This window comes from Xiphophorus hellerii, chromosome 17, assembly GCF_003331165.1.
Source record: "Xiphophorus hellerii strain 12219 chromosome 17, Xiphophorus_hellerii-4.1, whole genome shotgun sequence".
NCBI lineage: Eukaryota > Metazoa > Chordata > Actinopteri > Cyprinodontiformes > Poeciliidae > Xiphophorus > Xiphophorus hellerii.
In genome coordinates this window covers 5,578,911-5,604,381 of record NC_045688.1, presented here as the reverse complement: position 1 = coordinate 5,604,381, position 25,471 = coordinate 5,578,911, and the positions used below count along the sequence as shown (strand labels likewise).

General features: G+C 37.2%; 1 protein-coding gene across 2 annotated transcripts in view; it reads right to left on the bottom strand.

Moving 5' to 3' along the window:
- iqsec3a (IQ motif and Sec7 domain ArfGEF 3a) overlaps nucleotides 1-25,471 on the bottom strand; it is a 95,096-nt gene that overhangs the window by 9,483 nt on the left and 60,142 nt on the right. For both annotated transcript variants that reach the window (XM_032589166.1, XM_032589167.1), the window contains exons 5-9: nucleotides 16,801-16,962; nucleotides 12,092-12,214; nucleotides 7,512-7,678; nucleotides 2,874-3,013; nucleotides 590-715 (exon numbers count right to left, since the gene is read on the bottom strand). In XM_032589166.1, coding sequence (XP_032445057.1) covers nucleotides 590-715; nucleotides 2,874-3,013; nucleotides 7,512-7,678; nucleotides 12,092-12,214; nucleotides 16,801-16,962 — 718 coding nt within the window. The remainder of the gene's footprint in view (nucleotides 1-589; nucleotides 716-2,873; nucleotides 3,014-7,511; nucleotides 7,679-12,091; nucleotides 12,215-16,800; nucleotides 16,963-25,471) is intronic.

Genomic DNA, 25,471 nt, shown 5'->3' with positions numbered 1-25,471 from the left:
CAAGCTTTTGAGGACAGAAAGGAAAGCAACAAGACACTGAGAGTCACTAATGATTTTTATTTTATTGAGAATACTCTATACCACTACCTTACCCCCCATATCCAAAATGCCCCCTTCCAGATGTTCTCATTGCTCATTCATGCCTCAACTCTTTTTCCTAGTAGTGCAATAACATAATCTTTGTAGTAGAAAGCAACTAAAGAACAGACTTCTTGTTTGATGAAAGATTAAAATATTTTGTGCTGGTTCTAAACATTGTTTACTTGGATGTCAGCTGAAGTGGCAAATACAACACAAACCTCAAAAAAAAAAAACACACACACCCAATGCACAATTAGTAGCACCCCTGATGAAGGTGTGTTTTGCCAGCTGTTTTTTTAAAAGGCATCCTAGGATAAATACATTTCTCTCCTACCATCTGATGTCAACTTGAAGAATTGGGTAAATTTCACTGGAGTACTTCCAGGTGGGTCTGGCATTATACAAGTTTAGAGAGTTACAGTGATGGAGGACTCCTCTAAGACAAACCTGAGATGCAGAATACACTAAATCTAAAAAGACTCTAAAAACTCTGGGGCAGTAATCTTACCACTATGAGATCATTGAAGAGGAAGACTTCCCTCTGGTGCGCCGCCTGTTTCTGTGCCTTGTTGACGTCTGTTACCTCAAAAAGTCGACTGCAGCACACTAATCTTCTGTGAGGGACGGAGAGAACCTGAAGACGTGAAACGGGTGTCTTGTCAAATGACTCAAGAGGGTTTCGGGTGATTCAACAAAACAGATTAAGAACCTATGCACCCTACACGATATGTAATCTCAGAAACGGAGCATGTGGGAAAAGACTGGTCTTATCTCTCCAAAAATACCCAGAGATCTTAAGTAAAATTTAATTGCAGCAAAAACTAAAAATGAATGCTTTAACACAGAATGGCAAGGGAGCATACAGAGCATGCGGAATCAGACTATAAATTTGGTATGTTTTGCTGGGCCAACTGGATAATAACCAGAAAGTTTGTCCAGTTGCAGATTTAGCTGCAGAAAGCATCTGTTAAACTGTCAAGAGGGGAACCTTGGCATAACTTTTACTGATGAGGAGGAGCAACAGCTAAAAGCGTGCAGGCTGATAATGTCCTTCGGGCAAGACTGCAGTTTGGACATTTTAGGCTCATCTGGCCGCTGCACCTGCAGTGACCACTTCCAGGGTTACTTCTGGCTGAATACAAAGATGCTTGACAAACTGTTAACCCGACAGGGAGAGCTCAAACCTCAAAATTACAAACCAAAACAATGCATTTCAACACTTCCTTGTAATTAAATGTCTATGTTTATAGTGCTAGACTCTTGCACAAAACAAATGAGATCAGGAAACGCTTATAGTCTGTACATTTTTTTTTCTTAAATTGTTGCTATTCCTCTTTTGAGCTTTACGTGTCTCTCCAAGTTTAACCAGATTATGGCTCAGATATGGCTTAGATCCAAACACTGTTATATTTCACAAATGTTTTACAAGGCAGCTATGAAAGATATAAATTGGACATTGGAGGATGGTATAACTGTGCTAAAGAAGGGGAAAACTTGATCAAAGTCTCCCTCTTTTTATGGAAGACTGCTCCCATTGGCGAGAACGTTCACTTCCTGTCAGGACAATCCATCATTGTTTGGGTATGACAGCACTCCTTCTATAATCTCATAGCTACTCATCTATCACTGAGAGACTGAAACGGCACAAGCCAAGAGGGTATGTGCAATTATTTAAAGTCAGTGTTTCAGTGTCACTTGGAAAGTTGGGAATTTCTTGACATTAAATCTTGAGACTAATTAAAGCAAGAATTTATATCTTCGTTCATCTTTTTGTGATTACATAAAATGGATGAAAAAGAGAAAATACTTAAAAAAAAAAGGGGGGATGAAGTTGACTGTGTGCCATTAGTTTCACATATTTTTAACTAATGTGACATTTCAGGGTCTTAGTAATGGACTTACTAAATTGATCAGAACCACAGGACCATGAAACCCCTATGAACATCTCAAACCCAGATAGATGACACCGCTATTGTTTTCTAATAGCTGGCTTCTTTTGCACTATTGGATATCTGACACTTAGTGTAATTTTTAAATAAAGATGCGGGATATCTGCTTTCCACCTAAAATTCAAACAAAATCCGAATTTGTTTTTTTGATGCTCGGTGTAATCAGTAAAACCCAGAAACAATGATTACCAGCGAAAATGGTAAAGTCATTAAATTAAAAAGCAAAACGTTCTTGTCGTTGTATCTTCATCTGAGTTCTTCTGTCTAAAAAAAAAAAAAAACCTCTGAAACTGTTCCTGTACTACTTCTGACTCTTTTCTTCAGACTTCAAATGCTTTTCTCCTTAAGCTAACTGATTAAACCCAGACCTGTATAAAAACTGTCAGCTGTGCCAATTAGGAAAAAGTAATTATTCTTTTCTTAAAGCTGGTTATGTCTTATAATTGCATTATTGTAAATCTAAACCCATCATTTGCAATAAATAAGATGAAGTTGGGTTTGTTACAAAAATCTGAGTTCCGTAACATTTATTAATGTTGCCAAACTCCACAGGGAGCAGTTGCATCCCCCATATGGGCGCTGCAACAGCACCCTCCTGTTAATTTAAACCATTTAAGAGGTCCAATGATAGCAACGGCTAATGACGTATCTAGATGAAGTAATGACTTGTGTTAATGAATGAGCTGTAGATGAGACATTTAATGAGTAATAAATGTGGTAAGTGATTGTGATAAGGGCATGAATAATGACTGGGTTGATTAGCACAGAAAACGTTCCAGCAAAACTCGATTTACTTCTCTGGCCAAAAGTTTGTCGGAAAATATTTAAACTTTGCATCCTTACCGTTTTCATCCCTACTATGGACTGCTCAACTTTGGAGACGTAGGTGACGTGGTCTTCATTTGAGCGGAGCTCTCTCAGTTGTATTCTTTCGTAAATCCCCACCACCATGTCTTTGGGGATGTCTGCTCCATCGTCGACACCTAAGATCGCAATGGGCAAATGGATACAATTTATTTTAACAATAAATCAAATTAATACAGTATTGAGTGAATCTTCTTCAATCCAACAGCATACTTTCTTTTTAAGAACTTTTTCTATCTCCTTAAATAATAGTTAAGGGTAATTTGTGAAGAGGTTAATTGGTAGGTAACACTTTGCTCTTAGAATATTTGATGTCCAGAACATACCACAGCTCAAAAAAGTAGTTTGACAGAAGTGAAGCTGCATGTCATTAGGTTTAATGTGTGCCCTCAAAACGCTCCCTGTTACATTAACACAACTGTGTTCCTCTGTGTGGTACGTTGGCTTTTCAATGGGGCAGGATTTGTCTAAAGAAAATGAAGCCGCCAGGCCACAACTGATGGCAATGCCAGTGAGTCACGAAGGGCCACTGCTGAGACTTCACAGCACATTACGGCATTGTGGGTGAAAAGGAGATGGCCACAGGGAAATGTGTGCCAAGTGTCAAATTAATACAAAACAGTTTCGCTCCTACATTATCTATTTCTTGGCTTTTTTCCCCAGTCCTTCCTGCTTTGTCTCTGAACTCAGAGAAACTGAGCGTCACACGTGACAAAATCAAACTCTGTAGAAAACCCTTGAATATCAGAAGGAATAACTTAAGTGATGAAACCTTGGCACAAAACTTCATCCTTCTTTTTATTTGTCAAGAAGGTCACTAAAAGGTCATCTAAATAAAGATTTGTAAAGACTTTACCACTGCCACCCTAATTACCTCCTAACCATTTGAGTATAAAACACTTAGTCTATTTACTGTGTTTTACAAATTGGGGATACCACAAAGTGAGACTTTTTTGGACATCTGGACTAACAAAGATCAGCCTGAAAGACTTGTCAAATGTGGACTGCATCACGTTAAATGAAATAGACTTCTTGTAAGTACAGCTTGTGACCAGAGATAGTTTATTTCTGTTTGTAAAACATCAAGAAAATTGTCTGGCACCTAGACCAACACCAGACCTGACAATCTCTGCATGTTATGGTATATAGTCAAAAACATAATCTGTTATATTAATTTCAAAGTAACAGTTAGTGTCTGATAAGTAGTGGAAGCACTGTTTTAGGTTAAACTTTAAGGTTATGGGTAGGGTTAGTTAAACTCTTGTTTTCAAAATGCCAGTTTTCAAAATTGCTTCTGCCACATAAAATGAAATAAAGAATAAATGGGTTACACTATTTGCAAGCATACAAAAGCATAACTAAATCATATAATTGCACAGCGTCTTTGCAAAAACAACTTAGTCTGAAGAGAGTTGAGCTAACAACTGAAACAGGAAGGCAGCTAATGTGGGAAAAACACCATGCTAAAAGAAGCGACAAGCATATGCTATGGAGGTCTGTTAAGCCCATCTCTATTAAAAGATTAAATTTGTAATATTATTAGTTTCCTTATGCAAGAAGTTATTGAAATGCAAAAAGGGTGTGCACCAAACTACTAGATGCAGACATTTTTGCAAGATACAAACAGGATTCATTCTGTACAACTGTGACACACTAGATTAATTTCAGAAGTTAAGATTATTATTGCAAACTTAGTTAATTTATTGCTAAATGAGTTAATAAAGGTTCCACCGTTCATCATGACTGCTGATTTTAGAGGCTTAATCCCATTTCACCCCAGCCAGGTAGCTGAATGAGTTGTTCTTCTGTCAGTGTGCGAGAAGGACAAGTGGGGACAAAAGGTTGAGAGGCAGAATACAAAACAAAAAAAGACACCGGAGTAAACAGACAACATCGCATTGATAGGTTAGATAAGATGATGCATGGAGAGATGGAGGGTAAAATTTAAGCAGAAGATGAATAGAGAGGCCAAAAGAGAGTGGCATATTTTAATTTGCATAAGATGCTGGAATTGATTTTCCAAGTTAATTTGATTGTGAGGAACAGACGGGATGAATGTACTGAAGTTGTTCTGCATCGACCTCAGCAGTCCCTGATTGATTACGCGGAGGGAGAGCTAAACCACGAGGCTCGTGTCTCTTCCTCAACATGCACTGAATGAGGAGTTGTCTGCATACCGTAGCAAAGATTTACAGGTGTTCTTTGGTTTGTGTCACATTAAGTTAATTTGTGGAGCTTGTAGGATGGGGGGGGAGCATAACCCTTATATTTATCTCTCAAATTTATGCGGGCAGGCTCAACTGAATGCAAACCGAAAAAGGTTGGACATTTACTTCTGCTGTTTTTTTTTACTTTCAAATTTACTGCCTTCTTTCAGAGCAAGAGTCCACAGCAGGAAATATGATAGAACACAGAGAAATTTGTGGGGAATTAAACTGCTTTCTTGAATTACAGTAATTTTAAATAAAATTTAGGCATGCATATTTTCACTACTAATAAAGACATTTATTACGTTTTGCTTTACTCTTTATCCTTGCTTATTTGCTGTGGCATTATCACTACTCTAGCAATTAGCGTAAATTAAGGGCACAAGCTTATAAAAAGGCAGGATTTAATGAGTAATTGATTATACTTGCAGAACAATGTCAAACTGACATGGACAATGGCATTGAGAAATCCTCCTGATCCACACATTGTTCTTGAATATATCTAGAGAGTAACATCTACTGGTTAACACATTCTGAATGCAACTTGTAATTTCTGGTATAGAAAACGGTACAGACATTTCTAGTTGTGTTTCTCTAGTTACACACCTTGCAATACTGGCTAATTTTCCCTATAAAAACTTGTGACTCAAGTTTTAGCCTCCAACTTGAGTTGAATGCACATCACATACTTGACTTGAAAACGTAGACTTTGGTGTTAGACAATCTGTATAGCATGCAATCAGCAGTGGAAGCAAGCTGCTGTGTAAGCTACAGACTGCGGCTCTGACAGCTGCTGTGCATATATTACTGTGATAGGATGCACTTATTAGTCAGTGATGTTTATGAACCGTGGACTGATAATGTATCTTAACAATCTGTTCATGTTGGCTGTACACCTCCATAATTATGACCACATGGACATCTTTCCAACTGAACACAAAATAAACATAAGATACCTCTACCGTTCTGGCATTGCAGAGCCGCTGCCTAATTGGAAGGACACCAAAAATCCCCCCAAAATAAAAGCTCTTCTTGCTCTGTTCACTCATAAGATTGATGTTTTCTGTCATTTACTACCTACACTGCACCTGGCTCATTGTGATTTGTGTCATTCATGAATGGCATTGTTAGTTTTAACTTGATAGCAAGCTCTTAAATGCAGATTTAGAACATTGTTTGCCAATATTTCTTTATTATTAAATATTCTGACTCAGAACGTGGAGGAGAAAAACCTCCAAATGATGGAGAGAATTTCCAAATTCATTCAGAAATTCAGCATTAACAGATTTTAAACTCTTTTGGTTATTTTTCTTAGAGCATAAATTCATATTTGTATTTCTACTTACATAAATATTGCACTATATCAAGTTTCAATGACTGCCTATGACATTTTTGCCTGGTGAATTCAATGTTAAAAGGGAACTGTTAAATGCATTTGTGCTAAGCGACAAGTCTGAATTCCTAACCTGCAGTACAGAAGAGTTGTTGGCAGAATAAGGTGGATGAAAACACATTTTATGTAAATATTAGACACTTAGACTTGAGTTCAACTTGCCTCTCAAACAGGCTAAAATTGAGGGGGAAATTATGTGTCTCTGCAAGACTTATGAATACACAGTGGACCAACACCAGTGTGTGACATGACTCCTGAAATCATCAACAACTCTGAAAATTTCACACAGGGACTCAATCAAATTGAATTCTGTGCCTTTTCATTCGTCCTCCATAATCTGAAATTCTGATTTCTAAACAAAATAGAGAATATACTTTCATCTAAAAACAGGACTTTGAACTACAATTTTTCATTAATATATGCTCAGAGAGAACACAGCAAATTGAGGTTTTACTTTTTTTTTTTTTTTTTTTCCAATGACGGGGAGGCCTCCTACTGGTTGACAGATTTTGTTGAATTCTACAAAACAACATTCTCAAGGCGTCTTTCAATCGACACATGGTCAGTTCAAAATGTCCTTATGTAGATTATTCTTTTTGAATCAAGTTTTGGTGGCCAAGAGATTAGAGGAAGCAAAAATATTTAAGAGTTTTATCTATGTTTTTTCTAGAGGCAGACTGTCTAGATTACTTGTGTGATCAGTCTTTCTAAAAACCTCCCTATCTTCAGTTTTCCATATTCCCATTCTGTGACGAAGCTTATTTAAAAAGTCCTAAACCAGAAAATTAAACATCAAGAAAAAAACGGCTTCCTTTTTTCAGAATTTGTTTCAGGATCTTCCCACAGCATGAAAAATCCAGCTCAAAAACACTTTATCTTCTGAGCTTAAACACATACACATCATCAGTCGCCTCCCCGCTTTAACCGATTATGTGGACTAATTACTGTCATTTAACTCCCTCGGTGTGCTTTTTTTTATTTTTACAAGCAGCTTATGTGTAATGCCAGGCCCCTTACCTCGCAGATTACGTATGAAGTCCTCCAACAGCATCTTGCGGTCTGGCTTAATGTTGGGGCTGTACATGTCGGTGTTGAGGAGGATGATGGCAAAGGCCAGGATGAAGATGGTGTCTGGGTTGTGAAACTGCTGCACCACGTCAGGGTTGCACATACAGTACCTCTGGCTGCGGGCAAAAAAAGGAAAAAAGAAAAAGACATTTCCAGATAAGAAAAGGAAGAAAATAGAATTGCAAAAATACTTGCATACTCATATGAGAGCAGTTTTCTAGTACCGTCTATGGGCGGAAAAGTGCACAGAGATGAATAAATAAACATGAAGGACAAGAAAAGCAGTGAAGATGAAATGGTAGAAGAATATTTAAAACCAAAGCCTCCTTTCTCGGTACGCTACCAGAAAACTATTACACACGCTGAGCATTAGAGTGTCATACCGAAATAAGAGTTATGGCTTTAATTTTGCCTGTGGGCTCATCTTAAGCCGTCAGCTGCCCCTTAGCAGCAATGAATTTCACAGTAGGTGAGGTTGGGGCGGCTCTGCTTGAAACAGTGCCTCTCTGCGTGAACACTTTTATCCCCACTGGATCCAAGTTCTTGCATCAGCCACGGATTAAACAGAAAACCGAGCGCAAAAACAAAAACAAAATAAAATCATGCTCAGTGTTAAACATTGATGCCTGTTTTCTTATAAAGTATTCTTAAACATTTCCTCCTCCTGAAAACAATTCGCCTTCAATTTCTTGGTAGATGGATTAATAAGGGGTTTCTGTGATGCAAAGGGATTTCCTTAATGAGGACTGTTTTCCAAAAAGTACAGCCTTAAAACGAGAGTTAGTCTGTATGATAAATAGGTTCCAGAAAAAAAAGAACATAAAACTCCTGGATATGTACTGATAAAAGGGAACCCAAGTCCTTGAGCCACAAAGCCTGGACTGCAAGAGACACCAGCCTCAGACTATAAATAGAATTTATATGGATGAATTGTTGGCCTTCTTCGGCTCTTTCTCCAACAACATGGAGAACTTTTGACTTTTATTTGACTTTTCACTGTGAAAATTAGTTTTTGGCTGATTGTATGAGTCTAGCTCATAAAGCTTTGCATGACTTTGATGTTTTCAACAAGGATTTTTTTCATTATCTTCATGATTATGTCTACAGTATTTAAATTGTTTTCCTTCTGCTATCTCGCCTCATACTGTCTAATGATCTTTTCTTTTTTTTAACACCGTACTTAGATTGTGCTCCTGTTTTGGTTCTTTTAGATTTGACACAATCAGTCACAAGATCCTCTTGTCAAAACTCAAACAAGTTGTAAGTCTTAAAAAACAGTTCTTCTATTATTAAAATTATATTTGTCTTTGGGTCTTTTTTCTATGTCCATAGGTGACTACTACTCTTCTTCACCCTCAATGTGTTGTGGTGTACCTCAAAGGCCAATATTAGGTCTTACCCTTTTTCTTTATACAGTTTAAACTGGCTTTGAGTTCAATCTTTAGAAAGTGCAAAAATGTTCTTTGTATTCGCACTGATAACATCCACATTTAATTTGGATATTTTTACTCCACCACAGCCACCATTTAACTGTCTTGTTGAAGGACAACACAAATCATGGATGTATAAAACAAGTCAAATAATGCATCCCCATTGTTTCATAGTCATTTTTATGGAACAATTTCAAAAACGGATGGGTGCTGAAAGCATTAGTCAACATACATTAACTGCTGCAATTGCGTGTGTAATCAGGAGGGTAAAAACTTTAATGAGACTCAAACTACCAGAAGTACAAATAAACAGTTTATTACTGCAGCTGTTACTATGTTTTATATGCACACAATTCTGTTCTTGGGGAATTGTGACTTCAGGGTGCCTTCTGGTTGATTGCTGAAACATGGAGCTTGGCTGTTTTTACATCAGACATGCAATGCTAATGGATATGAATATTATTTTTCTTGTTTTTTTTTTATGTTTTTTCTTTTTTTTTATGATGCCCAACAGCTGTAAAAGTCTAACTCCACACAGCTAAGTGTTAAAATCTCATTAGCATAATGGAAGTACTTGGAAACTTTGTAATTGGTGATGTGATACTTATTAAATAAAAACTCAGAGAAATACTGGTTTAGATCAAAGCATATTAACATGTTAAAATGATCGATATGAGAAGACTGAATTGATGCAGTTGACAAAATTCTTGGATTCTTGTGCTGGTAGTTTGTAAGGCAGTTTAATGCATCTTAGTAAATTACAGGACACAGCATCTACTGTGTACGAACATTGATGAAGATTTACCAGGAGAAAAAGAAGCGAGGTTATGGGCGTCTACTGTTAAGTTTAGATGTAATTTTAATCTAATACATTTTTGCATTTGTATTCAAGTGAGATGATTTAACTGGACCAGAGAACAGCTTATTTGGAATTAAACTTTTCAACAGCTTCAAAATCAGCAGTTGCTATTGAGATATGAAATAAAACAGCTTCAGGTTGGAATAATTTATAACGTGTACATATGTAGACCTTTAACCTTAGAAGATCTTTTGCAGATCGTTTGATTCACACCTGATTAAAATGTATTAGCTGGATGGGTTTTTGTATAATAATCATAGGGAACTAAAATATTTTGCCATATATTTGCCTATAAATTGTCACTTTTGCTGCTTTGAGTCTGTCATGCTTCAGTGTGTCGGCAAAGAAAACAACTAACCCAAGACGAAAATGTCCTGCATGATGCTTTTCACAACATGGATTTGTGAGGCCTCATCGTTAGCCCTCGTAGTTGCCTTCTAACCTAATGTCACATTTCTGTCTAAGATACATAAGTCATTATGTTTTCCTGGGGAGGTTTTGAGGGCAAAATTATCCACGCTGCATAATCTTTATCTATGATAATGAGGCTCAAACATAGAAAATCACCAAACCTAGACTCTCCGGATTGTTTACTGTAATGCCAGAATTGGAAACAGGAACAGAATAAATCTGTGGTATTAGGAACAGGTTCATATTTGCTCATTCATTAATCTACTAACGCAGCAGATACTGAGGCTGCCGGCTGCCTTTTTGGCCCCCCAAACTCCACCTCTCTCACTGCTTCATTCTTTAGCGCTGCTGCTTCAAATCCCTTTCACTTACTTTGGAGATTTCTGTATCTCTCTGTGTGTGTGTGGAGGCATTTCAAAGCCCCGGAGCACGGAAAGCAGGCACAGAGAGACAGTGACGGTTATGCAATACTGGTTATTTATAAACCATCCTCCCCCTTTCTTTTTTTTCCTCCCCTTTTTCCCTTCCTCTCTCAATTTGTGTGACTCCCCTCCCTTTTTTTTTTTTTTGCTCTTAATGGCTCGCAGGCGCACCTGATGTCCAAGCATTTCTCCTGCCAACCTTTCACCCCACGATGACAATTTGTTTTCCGCATTGGGCACCTTGACAACTGTGGCAGATGGCTGTTATTACAAAGGGGTTACAACAAACAGCGCTAACTCGTAGTGCCACGACTGCACTGCAGATCGTTACTCTTTCCAATACATGACCAGAAACTTCCAACCGGCTGGCTAAAATGGGAGAGGAAAAAAATGTGCTGAATAGCATTTATATCCAAATTATTTACATAATACAAGCATGTTTTATGGCGTTATAAAACATAAAACCCATCAAACTGATTCTGTAGCAAACGAACTTGGTTTGCAACTTGATTCCGTTAAATATTAAAATAATACTTAATACCTTAAAGTACTTCAGTTAATCTTGGCTCAAGGGCATCATTTACCTTTTATCGCACACATATCGCACAGCCTTTCAATTTAACAAGGACATTGTATCAAATATGTGGGGTCTTCCTTCACAGCAGTATTGTTAAGCACATTGATTTTTTTTTTTTTTTTTGTGCGCTACGGTTCTAACAAAACCCACTGCAGTCATGCCTCGCCCTTACCAATTTAAGGGTTTTCATCATGCCTAAAATTTTTGATGAAAAAAATTTCAAAATTATATATCAAATCTCCCAAAATTACTCCAAGAAGGTTACAAAAGAACACAAACATCTAAAGATCGGCAGGCCTCGCTGGTCTTAATCGAGGGACATAATTTACCAATATGAAACACATTTTTAAAAAAACAAAAACATGACATTCAAATGAATGAGAGTTTTGAGAAGATGTAGATTAAATTCCACAGAAAAAAGGTTTAATCCAATTTTTTTTCTTGCCAAGGCAGAGATCCTCCAGATTAAACGTCTACAATAAAAGATTAAAAACCACATTAGTAAAACATGAGATGCTTTTCAACTAAAGTCCAGATAAAACCTAAAAGCAGATGTCAAAAACATCCAGTTGGAAAGATTAAAATGGTACAATGGGCATAGAGAGAGTTCTAAGAAATATCCACATGACATAACAGAATGCAATGCACTATTTACTGTTTTTCTTTGTCAGTAAGAATTATACTGCCATGCTTCTGCGGATGTTTCCCTTTTATACGAGCTTTCAGCAGCTAAAACTTAATTGTTTCAGTGGAACTGTCATGCTAAGATGATGTCTAAACTTAAAAAAAAAGTCTTTAAAAACTCCAAAACAGATAACAAAATCTCTTACCTGAAGGCCTCAATAAGACGTTCCACCTTCTGGGCTTCTCCTTGGACGCGGATGTGGGCCTGAAACTTTCTCAGTGCTTCATCCAGCTCCATACCTGAGAAGTCCATCTCATCCACCACACAACTGGAGGGCATCGAGAGTAAAGGATGGGGTAGAAGCAAAATTTTTTAAAAAAGAAAAAGAAAAGGAAAATGTGTTTAAACAGTTCATAGCAAAGTGCAAATCAACCTGATCAAGTGTTGTTACTTCTCTAGCAAACTGATCTTCAGAGTATTGAAGAAGCTATCATACTTCTTGATTTTTTTTAACCCTTACTGAATTTTATTGGGATTGTATCGACCAATCAAAATGTATTTTGATAAATTATCTAGTTTAGCTTTGTATGGTTTATCTTAAAACTACTCACACTTTTGAAAGTAAATTATTTTCTTCCATAACCGTTTCTGTTTTGAATGCAGGAACAGTGTGTCCAAAATAATTGACATCGCAGACTTCTGAGGCGCGACATATGAAGTACGAAACTGCTTCGAAACCTCGTTTTGGGCCTCTGATCCCTACGGTTTGCTCTACTGCAGAGAACACTGCGGCACACGCACAAACACACGTACACCGTGTTAGTATGGATCACGAGGAACAAAGGGAGTTAATGAGCTGAGTGCTTGAGTGTGACACATGCTGCTCCAGCAGAAAAAGTAAAACAGCAGACTTTACATCACTACTGCACACAAAGCATCGAAACTGTGAATCATCATTCTTTGAAGGTGTTCATGCAGCTGTTTATTTTGCAGGAATAAAAAAAAAACACAAAAAAACCCCTCCTCGACACAACACAAATATAATAAAGGAATCAGAACACCTAAAATAAATTATAACAGAGGAAAAAAATATGAAAATGCTTCAATGAGATTAAGCATGAGATCTCATGTTTTCTCATAGAAAACATGAGATTATTTCTCTCTTGGATTATTATTGTAGAATTCCCAGGTTGATTGGTAAAAAATAATTAATCCAGTCTTGCAGCAGCCATTTTGATATTCACTACAAAGATGGAAGTTCATAAAGTCTTTATCTGTCTCTAGCTGCCTTATCTTTTCTTAATTATGCTGCAATAGCACGCCCAAATTACCCTTAAGTGTAATAACCAGGCTGACAAATCTAATATAGTTGTAAAATGAGGTCTCTCTAACTTCTCATCTGCTGACTGTGATGGAGAAGGATTCAAAAGAAGGAGCAAAATTTATTCAACAAAAACAGTATATGGTGACATGTCTGTTATGATCCTTGGGTGTTTGGTTTTCATTTGTGTTTGTTGTTTATTTCTGAAAGGTCTTTCCACATTCAGTTCCTCTGTGTTAGAAAGATATTGCCACATATTTTTTCCCATTAGATGTAGTTTCGCAAGTATTCCTTTTGTTCTGTTCTCTATGTATTTTAGTTTAACCTCTGAATCGGTGTTAAGATATTTTACCTTTTTGTAGTTTTCTTTGTGTATAGTTTAGTTCTAGTTTGTTCATTGCTATTGTGCAATTTAGTTGGGATATCTTTTACTAACCCTGACGTGTGTATGATTTCAGTACTCTTTATATTCGTTCTTTGCATCATTTGGATTATACTTGCACATTAGAATAAGGCGAAACATTTGTTTATCAACAACGTTTAGATGAATACTGATGTCTTGAGGAGGCTAAGAACAGATTTCCACTACCTTGGAAGGCAAGCCAGAGCCATCAGTCATAACCGATACCCGTTCTTCTGAGGTTGAAGAGGTGACCTATGTGATCGCCTGGGAGCATTTTCAATTTAAAAAGAGCATTTTAATACATTCAAAGGTTAAGTTTACACTGAGCTGGATGTGATCCTCCTCTGGATGCGCTGAGTCTCTCTGGTCAGCCTCTTCATGACTCACTTCCTCTCTCCACCACCTCTCTGCCTTCTCCCTCAGCTGTCACTCTCTATTTATGTAATGGCAGATGACAAGCTGTATATAGCCTAAGTACATCGGCCCTTTTCTACGCCTTCTGCATGCACGCTCTGAACTAAAGAGCAAACACGCACATAAATTTGTAGAGTTGCCACCGTCATGCAATACTTGGCACAGATATTGAAATGTGTCCATTTTGATAGAAAATGTTAGTTCAAATATAATAGCAGGTGTAAAAGAAGAGGAAACGTATATGACTTTCAGCAGCCAATGAGATGTCAGATAAAGAGGTTCCAGTTGTCCAACCAAAAACATGTCAATTAGATGTCTTTAGTGTACAACTTTTAACTATTAACTAATAATTAAATTGACTTAAGATGCTTAAATATTTTTGCTATAGTTTGAGAAATACACAGACAAATTCCCTTCATGCACATACATATTCAAAGTCCATAAATCACCATGAGTGATTTTCACATTAGACCACAATCGCACACCCACTCTCCTGTGACTACACTTTACAGAGAGTGCTCTCACACACACTTTGCACTCTTCTATCATGTTCCTGTTCAACATCACCTCCCTCTTCACATGCATCTGCTGTTTTCAGAGCCTCTTAAAAAAACAACAATAATAGCACTTCCTGTGTTTATATATCTTTATGTCAGTTGTGAAGAGAAACTGTCTGCTAGCTGAATTGGTGTCTGAAGCCTTATGAGCATAATTCCTGTTGAGAACCATGAGTGACTTTTTCAGGAAAGTAGATGAGTTAGCATTAGCTATCTGGTAGAGAATCTTCCTTTGGGAAAAAAATTATTGAGTCAGTAACAAAATAAGATTAAAATAGATACAATTTATTTTTTTAAAACTTAGGGAGTTTGTACAAAAATCAGAGACGAAGAAAAGGTAGGAGTTAAGGCAGTGGGTGAGTTACAACCACAATGAGGTGATTGACCTGGAATTACATTTACACCATAATGTGAGTCATGTTCGTTTGTTTGTGTTTCTGAGAATCGTATTTGTTTATTTTTTATTTTAATGACTAATACTACTGATGACAACATGCCTGCTGACTCAAAACTCAAGACTGGCTTATGTGTATAATATAAGCCTTAGAATGTAGTAATATATTTTAAGGCATTTTGAAATGTTTTTGGATCTAGTAACACTAAATCAAACAGATTAAAATATATAAGTGGCTTAAGAACCATTAGTGTGGTAAAATGTTCTCTTTGGACACTAGCAAAGTTTAAATTACATTGTGGCTTATGTCTTAGTCAGAATGAATTGGGACTGCCCTATGGGTTTCAGGACTTACTTCAAAGACTATTAAAACATTGCTGAATAGCAAGGAATTTGGAAAGTCTTGAATTCTCTGCTACAACTGTCCTCCACAGGCAAATAGCACCTCAACCCCACTGCAGAAATTGGGGATTCATAGACTTAATTATTTATTCTGCATTTTTCTATTCACTCCAGAAGGCCTTTCCCGAAACAATTCACATCCTGGCTGACTTTTAAAGTCTTGATGCAAATCTTCATTCCCATGGGAAGAGGTGTGAACTGGCTACAGTGATAAGATTTTCGGAGATCTGCAAATTTTTCTGGATAAGTCAGAAGATCTGCAAAAGTCTTGGTGAAGATGGCAAGAGATATCAAGAAATCAAGAAAGAGTCAGATGTGGCTTGCTGAGGTACAGCATAGAATGTCACACTATAACTATGCACACACACCTCTTTAGTAACACAATAAAATTTACTATTTGGTCTAAGTTTGACTGACAGCAGCCTGGGAAAGCAGCGGCATAAAAGCAGAGTAATCATTGCTTTTTAGTGACCTACATCTTATTGGAGAATAACTTGTAGTCAGCCATGAACGTGAATAGAGACCACACTAAAATGTAACCCGACCAAAGTTAAATATGCATGCATACCCATGCTGCTTAATGCACAACAGCTGTTGAGCAGCTAATTAGACAGGATGCTTTTAAACTAATGAACACCGCTTCCAAAAAATATGAACGTATGTAAGGTTGATGAAAAGTAACGAAGTGCTTGCACTGTAGATTTTTAGTACTTGATGGTATTTTGCTGTAGCTCAGAATAATAGTCTGCTCTGCCAATAAAGCTTTATGAAAGCTTTTAACTGGTTACACCAAAAAATACTTTAATTAAAGTGATACAGAGAAGAGGTGTTCATGCATACACATTTTTGTAAACCTGTTGTAGTTCTTTACTGTATGCATTGGTGAGTTTCACAATTCATTCACTTTCTGAATATGTGGCGTTTTTACTCATATACACAGTGTGTAAGTATGTGTATTACAAAATAATACACGTTATTGAAACTCTAAGATTATAGCCAACATGAAGGTAGGCTGGTTGAGGCTGCTGGTTGTATTAATCCATCTAATCAGCTAAGATCTGTCAGTTCATTCCATGTCTGCCAAACATGGAGTGAATCTGCAGATTTTCTGGAAAGGTATTGAACATGTTGTATTTTTCAATGTCTTGTACAAACACATTTTTTATCTGTTTCCTAAATAACCCCTGCAAACTCACAGTAAGCTCATCAGACAGACTTATTTGGCCACCTGCAACATAATTTCACTTACATGTTTGACTGGGAAAACAGTCTCACCCTTACATATAATTTTGAAAGGTAAAGGATTTTGCCCCATGAAAACAGCTTTGGACGTTTGAAGCTTAGGCCTGATTTTTCCAGAAAAAATCTGATGGTTTACGAAACGTTTCTTAAAATATCAAAGGCCGTCTCGTTTGCTACTCACTCCAGGACATCTCTGTTGAACGGCTTCTTGCTGTTTCCTAGGAATTCCCCAATCATTTGTCGACTGAGGCCCTTCCTCTGGAGCAGAAAGTGGGCTACGCCGATGGGCGTGTCTGGGATGAAACCGCGGGAGATCAGGAACTGAAGGCCTTTGTCAGGGTTTCTGGGACAGATAAGACAGAGAGAGAAGCATGCCAATTAGGAGGAATTCTCAGATGAAAATTTGCAGCTGGAATATAAATCCTAATTACTTCAAAGATATGATTTGCCCTGCACCATACTGTGTATGAATTAATGGCAATAAGTCATTTACTTTAGATTTGCAGTTTAGAAGAAACCATTTGGAAGTTTATAGCGGACACATTTAATCTCACACAAAGTGAAGAGGAACTGCATCCTTTAAGTTTTCCCTTAATGTTCTTGACAGAAAAATTAAAAACATTAAGTAAACATTAAGTTTTGAGGGTCTACTGTTAAGTGTGTGTGGAGATGATGGACAAAAATCTAGAAAATTCAACTAAATCTGTTTAAGTTCTTTTAGCTGAATGAAGAAACATTCATCATTACTGAAAACAAAGAAAGTGCAATAAATTTACCAGACATTGCTGGAGTTGTGACAATTATTTCTGACATTACTTTCTGCCTCTAACATGAATATGGATGGAGTAAATATACTTAGACTTTAGGATTCAAGTAGATGGCACAGAGCTGTTTGTGTAACTGCATGTTAGAGAATAAAAATCTCAGAAGTGGTGATAACTTTTAAAAATAAAAATAAAAAGATTCTTTGATAAATGGAGACAACGTCTGACAACATGTGATTTGTGCTGGGCTCAAGTTTATCAAGATTTTAAAAAAAGCATAATTTTTAAACCTGAAATAATGTTCCATTAGTCTGCTTCTATGATTTAAGTCTTTGACATTAAATGGCAGAGAGAGCCAAGGTGATCCAAAGCTATGTGAACAATGGAATAATGGAGAGCTTTTACTTGCAAGCACACAAGCTGCATGTGAATGTTATCCTGCTGGGGACCTTTATACAGACAGAAAGAAAATGTGAATGCATTAAAAGCTATGTAATTAATTAATCAAAATTAACACACAAGTCCCAGTCGTAACATGATGCAAGAATCAGCCTGTGTTCAGACAACATACACATATGATGGTTATACTATGCCCTTAGTAAAAAAAAAGTCCAGTCTGCGATCCATTTAAAAGATTGTTTTTCGCTGACAGCGTAACACATTATGTGAATATGAATGGAGGAGTGATATCTCTGCTTTTAAAACCGCTTTAAATGTAGAAGACATGAGTTCCGGAGATGCGAGGGCACCATTGTCACATCTTTTTCGTTCCTGTCTTCATGCAGTGTTTAAATCACAGCTGTTTCATGCGTATGACCATGTGTGCACCACGGTTAATGGGTGTAGTAGAGCGCAGGGAGGATAAAAAGCAGCAAAGGAGTATGAGGAGGAGGCTGGACGAGAACCAGACAAAGCAGATGTCCGGGAACAGCGGAGTAAGGGAGGATGAACATAGGAAGGACCGTCGCAAAGCATCTGCCACAAAAGCCTCATCAGCGCTCCCTCAGCTGTTAGCTCACCCTGTCAGCTGAAGGTGATGATGTCTCGCCAAATGAATTTGGCAGATATCACTCACTTGATGTTTGCCCAACAACAGATGGATCACACATGGTGATTATTATTTGCAATCAGGAATGAACAGAGAGGAAAAGATTGGAAAATTTGAAGGAGATGAATGATGGAGAGATTTAGATGAGGGTGACTGTTTTCATTGGATAACTGCATGCCAGCGTCGACCGATTCCTGCAATGCAAAAGTAATCACTTTCAGGTGAGCACAGCATGTTGGGCATATTTATTCCATCCTGTAGCACAAATCTGTTTTTTTGTCTGCTTTTATTTTATAATTCACTGTTAAATCTTTCTCTTTGGTATAGCAGCAATGTTGATATTTGTCACATTTTTAATATGTTTCTTTAGATTTTCTTTCAAGTTGACACATATGGCAACAGTTAAGAATCATTGTTGTTGTTTTCATTTTTAAGATTATTTACCAGAACGCATAGTCATCCTCCTGCTTTCACTAAATCAGAACAGATGCAAAAAGCGGAAAGAACTCACTACGGAAAAAAAAAACAAACTGTAAAAAAAATATGGGGCAACTAAAACTATCACAACTCTTTCTGCTAATCAACAGCTTAGTATATAAAAAAGTCTTTTTCTGACCTGACATCACAAATATGAACATGTAAAGTTTGCCAACTTCTACAAAGACCTCAACTTGGACCACGTAATTTGGTGAGATGAGACTAAAACTAATCTTTTTGGATGAAAATAACTCACATGGGTATGATGTGAAACAATGGAAAAATTTATTAAAGCTGTGGGTCTGTTTCTGGAAAAAGCAAAAAGAGAAGGGACAAAACATGCAGCAAAGATTTAAAGATTAGGAGTCAAATAACAAGCAACTGAATCAAGGACGAATAAACTTGCCATCCACTCTGACCTACAGGAATATTATAAATAAAAGGTCAATGGCTCCTGCATATAAACTAAAAATGGGTCGTCAATGGGTCTCCCAACAAAATAATGATCAAAAATATATGGCTAAATGAACACTACTACAAAATCGACCTTCCATGTCCATCTCTACAATCTGATCCAAAACAAAGTCAAAGCTCAAACACAATTATTTTTTAAAATATGGTGTTTTCCCTCTGAATAAATATACTCAAATGAAGGTTGGACTTTTTTACATTTTTATGTGTCATATAATATCACTGTAATAAAATACAATTAAAATTTTTACACATCTTTACCTATGGAATCAGCAAATGGGATGGGTGCTGTATAACTAATAATTTCACCTGCCAAAAATAGTATATATATGATCCTAAAGCAGCAAAACCAATCCATAGCAAAGAGAACAAAATTATGAAACAGAAGACAATTTTAAAAAATTGTAAACCAGAAACTGGGTAATGACAAACACACAGCAAAAAAATAAATAAAAGTACAGAAAACAAGGCACCATTTTACAATAATAGAACTTAATTTTAGATAATGTTGGTGGAAGAGTAGACATTTGATACTAGTCTACTTTTGTAAAACAATTTTTGACATTATGTTTTCCCTGTAGCAGTTGTACTTTACCTAAAACTACTGCTGCATTCTTGGTTTTGTTCTACTTTTTCTAAAAGTTGCGTGCCACACCTCTGTGCTGCAGTGCCGCAGAGTGTTACAAGGTGGAGACCCTCGTAAAACTGGTTAGTCAGCACAGCAGGGACACTATGGAAGTTTCATGTACACAAGAAATATAGGCCATTAAGCTTTTTTTTTCTCCATCTTGGTGTGCTGTCATGAATAAACACCCCCCCTGCCCTCACACACACTCACACTTTATTGACTTTCTCTTAATTGCCTATGAACAGATGAACTGCGGCAGCACATCATATCTTTTTATGACTCACACTAAACCTCAGCTGTCAGCACTGTATGTTGTCTGTTTCACCAGAGGCACAGAGTTCTGTGACTAACCAGAGACAGACTGATGGTTGGTTAGCATCGCTTTGCGTTTTCTGAGCGGCACCATGATTGCGTGGTGTGCTTGTAAACATGACGGGGCCCAAAATTAATGCAAAACGCACAAAACTGCTCCTGTCCGTCAACGGTGCCGTCTCACTAAGAAGTACTTAGTGAAATGGTTAGCTTTTCCTTAAGTTCATGTAAAAGTGTTTTGAATGAATATCCACATTTCCTAAACTTTTCAAACAGTTTGCAACTGTTTTTTTTAATAGCAGTGCATGTCAAAGCCCAGGATGAAAATGTACATAACAGTGAAGTAGAAAAGAATATTTTTACAATTAAAAAATCTAAAGTGTACTGAGTCGATGCTTGTTTAGCTCACCATTGCTGCAAGCATTTTGGGGACTGATGTCTGTTTCACCTTTGCACAACCAATAACTACTCTTCTGTGCAAAATGCTGAGATTTGATATAAGACATCTGTGAACACATTTTGTATTTCTTGGTTTTCTGCTCCTTCCATCTGACCATATTATCTGTCCCCAGAAAAAGATTAAATCTGCTAGGACCATTGCTTTTGTCTATACTTATTGTTTATTTTAACAAGCATCCTCAAACCATTTTTGTAGAATTTTTCTATGAAACTTTTGTGCAAAGCCTGAGCATAGACTTTGACCCATGCTACTGAGTTCTAGGAAAAACTTGCGCAGATTCTGGTCCTTCTATAATTTAGCCCTTATTTAAATATTTTACAACTCCTACATATTTAGTGTTAGTTTTCCTTCACACAGTGTTATGCATGTCGGTCAAAAACTTTAATTTTGAGCTTCACAGCTAAGAGATGTCCACTGAACATCTCCCAGCTGAGAACTAGATGTCTGTAGTTAGTTAGGTGCAGACGCACCACAATGTTTAGATTTCTATTTCTACTTTTAAAAAATCCCATATCATTTCGCTCCCATTTCACTTTACGCTCCATTTTATTTTGGTAAATTACATAAAATCCTAATACAACACATTGGAGTCACAAAAACGAAAAAAAGGTTCAAGACGGATTAGCATTTTGGCAAGTCACTGCTGTTGTTGCCATTTAGAATTTGTTTCTAATCGGTTCCTGTTAAATTTACTTTGGCTAGATCAGGTGTTGCGTTATGTTTTTAAAGGATCTTTTCAAATGTTTTATTTATTTATTTTTTTCCTACATACTCCGAGCAAAACGAGAAAAAATGGCACCGAGTTCTGGGAATGAAGAATTAGAACTGCTCCCTCTGTTTGACATCTGGATTTTAGAGTTTGTAATTATGCGCCGGGTCGTTCGGCGCTGGGGGCAGAATGATAACACAGTCAAGGATTGTGCGTGCATAAACAGACACCCGCTACTTCTCAATAAGTACACACATGCAGTCAGGTTTTTGTGAAGCACTTGCCTCCTGATGTGCAAGATTTCTCTAGAGGAATCTGGCATGCTTTGCTATGTTAATTAGCCCTGCTTGACATATGTACTTAATATCTCTTTCACACACTCGCTCTTCACATTGATATTTCTTTAATTCATGCAGTTCTGATGGTGCTTCATTTTCATCAAGATCCAGGTCTGCCACAAGTTGCTCTAATGGCTAATCATTGTGTTCACTACACGAGCATGAAGAGGAATTAAGAGCATGTTCGATAGGTGTTAGATGGGAAAGGCGCCCATATAAGAAATAGTCATAAATGTCACATATCTTCCCGCTGTTGTTGCGCAACACCCCCCCTCCCCCTTCTTTCTCTACTCTCTCACTCTCTGCTTCCTCTTCTGAGAGGGGAGATGTGCTACCAGCTCTCCTTCTAACGGGTTAATTGAGTTTCCTAAATCTGCTGGGATTTACCCTGTCCAGAACTGAAGTAAACTCTGTTTAAGCTGGTTTCGAGAAACGATTCGCCTGGTTATCTGACGGCCTACATCCAGGTGTCCCACCCTTCTTCCCCCTGTGAATTAGCCAGACTGAGCAGCCTACAGCCAACTAGTTTCACAGAGCACACCTGTTAATGGTCGCTCGTTCTCTATTTTACAACTTGCATTTGTTATTGAACCAGGTAGGTTTTAGTGACTCGGGCGAGTCCCAAGGATGACGTTTTACATTTGGGCTACCAGAAACCTAAAAACATTTTAAACTTTTTCCTCTCCAGAATCAAACATCATAGCTATTTTACAACCATCAAAGAACTTTAAGGTGACTCATTAACTGAATGTCCACAACATCTTTTAGATTTTCTTTATGCTAAATATTTTATTAGTAAGGCAGTTTTGCAAGGGTCAGTACAGCTTAATTCAGTAGCAGAAATAATCAAATAAGTAAAATCAATCATCTAGTCTATCTTTCCCTACTGCTGACACTGAGAACTAAAAAAGGGAACCTTTGAGAGAGACGGACGGAGTTTGGCGTTTCGAACCCCAGACCTGGCTTGATGATGAAGAAGGTGATGCAGCAGGAGGAAGATGTTGATCAGCGAAGGCTGGGATCTCTGTAGGTCTGATGAGCTTCTTCTCCGCATGGATGCTGAGGTCACACAGGATTTGCAGGAAGGAAAAAAGGCACCAGTTCTTCTTCTTTGCCTTTGTCTTCATCTTTGTCTTTGGGGTCTGAACCCAGCCGATGAGAGAAGTGCGATTCAAAGCCACAGGTTGTGGGCCTGACGGGTTGGTCTCCATGAGAAGGACAGTCTTCGGCTCTGTGGCCCCGGCTCTTCTTCAGCTGCAGAGTTCTTTGTCCATCTCGATCTTGGCTCGAAGCTGCCCGGAGGATCCAACAAAAGGTTCCTCTTTTGCACCCACCTTTTATAGGGTTTATCCACCCCCCTGGTGTGCCTGCTGTCTGCTTAGACAGATGATCTCATATCCATCACTGTCTTACAGACATTATGTCCTAATGTCTGTGCTAATGTCTCAGGGTTGCTCAACCTCCTGTGTCCATTGCCTGCACGACATTTTCTCTAAATAAGGCGTTGATCATCTCTGCTCTCCTGTTAGTTCCCCTTTTTCCCTTAATCGTTCACCTTTCACCTACCATCTACCTCCAACATATCAGTGATGTTTAATTGCAGTTACATGTTTTACACCATTTCAAGTTCAATGTCAAAATCACATTTATATCACATTTATTTTCTTTAGCTTCTCTGATTTAGCATTCATTTATGATTTTATAACCTATTAATTACTCTTATTATAATCCTAATGTGAGTTATTACAGATGTTTTCTAAAATGAAACCAAGAATAATACATGATTCTAATTATTTAATACTAAAGTTACAGTTACTTGTTTTTCTTGTAAGTGTTCCCACAAATGTACGTGTAAATATTATTACAAGTAAACCATTATTAATATAAGTATTTTACTTTGAATCTTATCAAATTACTCAAAATGTTTAGATTTCATTCTTTAAACGTTCATGCTTTAAAATAAGGAATAGTCTCAGCTATTTTTATAAATCTGCAGGCTGGAAACTTACTTCCTCTTTTTCCAGGAAACCTGCTTTTCCTGTTTAATGACTCTTTCTGACTGACTATGATTTCTTATGATTAGATAGAAAAAAGTAGAATTAAAGCAAAGTTTGCATGAGACAAAAACAACACACACAACCAGATTTATTTTATTGACACCTAAGTCTACTGTTGGGCCTTGATGTCACTTGAGTGATTCATTTTAAAGATAACTTTATTTATTATTACTGTTAAACTAAAATCTCCAGCATGGGGAAGTGGGATGAGCTCGGATTTTCTTGACACCGCTTTCTTGCATTTCTTGTGTTGAAGATTTGACACTGCAGCTTATTTTTGTCATTGTCATTCTCGCCACATTCAGGAAGAAAACTTTATCAAGGGGTCTTTCTCTCAACCTTTTCCCAGTGTTGTTTTATGTCTCTCACATCTCCTCTCTACTGCTGCTACACTCATCCGTCTTTTTATTCTTGGAAGAGCTTGCACATAAACAAAAGCGGATATAGACATTTAATGAAAACACTGGAACTCCCTCTCTTTATGTCACTTTATATGAAAACGCTCGTTAGTTCGCTTTGCAAACATTGTGCACACAGATTTGGGTTTTAGCGTACCTCTCTCCTCTCTTTGTGTCTATGTGAGCTTTTTTGTCTGCATGATCAAGCAATACTAAAGTTTTAGCCCAAAGCAAACGCTGCTGTTTAAGATGCAAAGGATATCACAGTGCAGGTAAGAGGAGGTGGAGGATATGAAGTGGTGGAACTAATAAGTATTAAGCCCGATTGCCTTTCTATCTCTCATTCTCTTCACTTTTCATTTTTTCTTACTTCCTTTTTTTAATCTTCTTCTACCCTCTCAGTCAGTTTATTACAAGTGGGGTTATCGCTCAAGGTTTTTGATCTAGGGGATATAGACAGTGTTTGTAAAAAGGGACAAAATAGGCATTAAAAAGGTGATTGACAGCGCTAAGACCCTCCTCCTGGCTCTGATTGGTTGTTTTTGACGGAGCAGTGTATTTCTCTAGATGAATCAAATGAGTAGGCAGAGGAGATTGATTTATTCTCACAGATTATCTGTCTCATATTATACTGTCATGACATAGTCACAGTTTTAACAAATATGTTAAAAAAGAAAGGGGGGGGTTCTTTTGTAGAAGTTACACACTGTACCTTTAAAAAGTAAGCAGCAGCAATACTTGTGGACTGATTACCAACGTTTTCTTAAGCAAAACAACTTCTCTTGTGTGATAAAAACACAAAATGTGTCCTAATTTATAGTTATTTCTCTTGATATGCCGATAATGATTTCTGCAGATGGATGATATTAACTTACCATGCAGACGTCACTGAAGAAAAGTCATGATTGTATAAATGACCCAGTGACAAAAACAAAACAAAACATCAAACTATAATTACTGAAACTCTGCTAACACAATGTGAGATGTAGACACCAAATGCAAGGGTATATAAAGGACATGGATTTGATCTGATTTTTTAAACAAAATGGAGGGTTGAAAAATATTGTTAAAACTTATGTCTACTTTCCTTAAGGGAGGAATGATGAAAGTTAAGTCAAAAGTTTAAATTAAAATAAAGTGTAAAAAAAAAAAGTGCGAAATTGCTACGTAAAATTAGTCTATTTCTACAT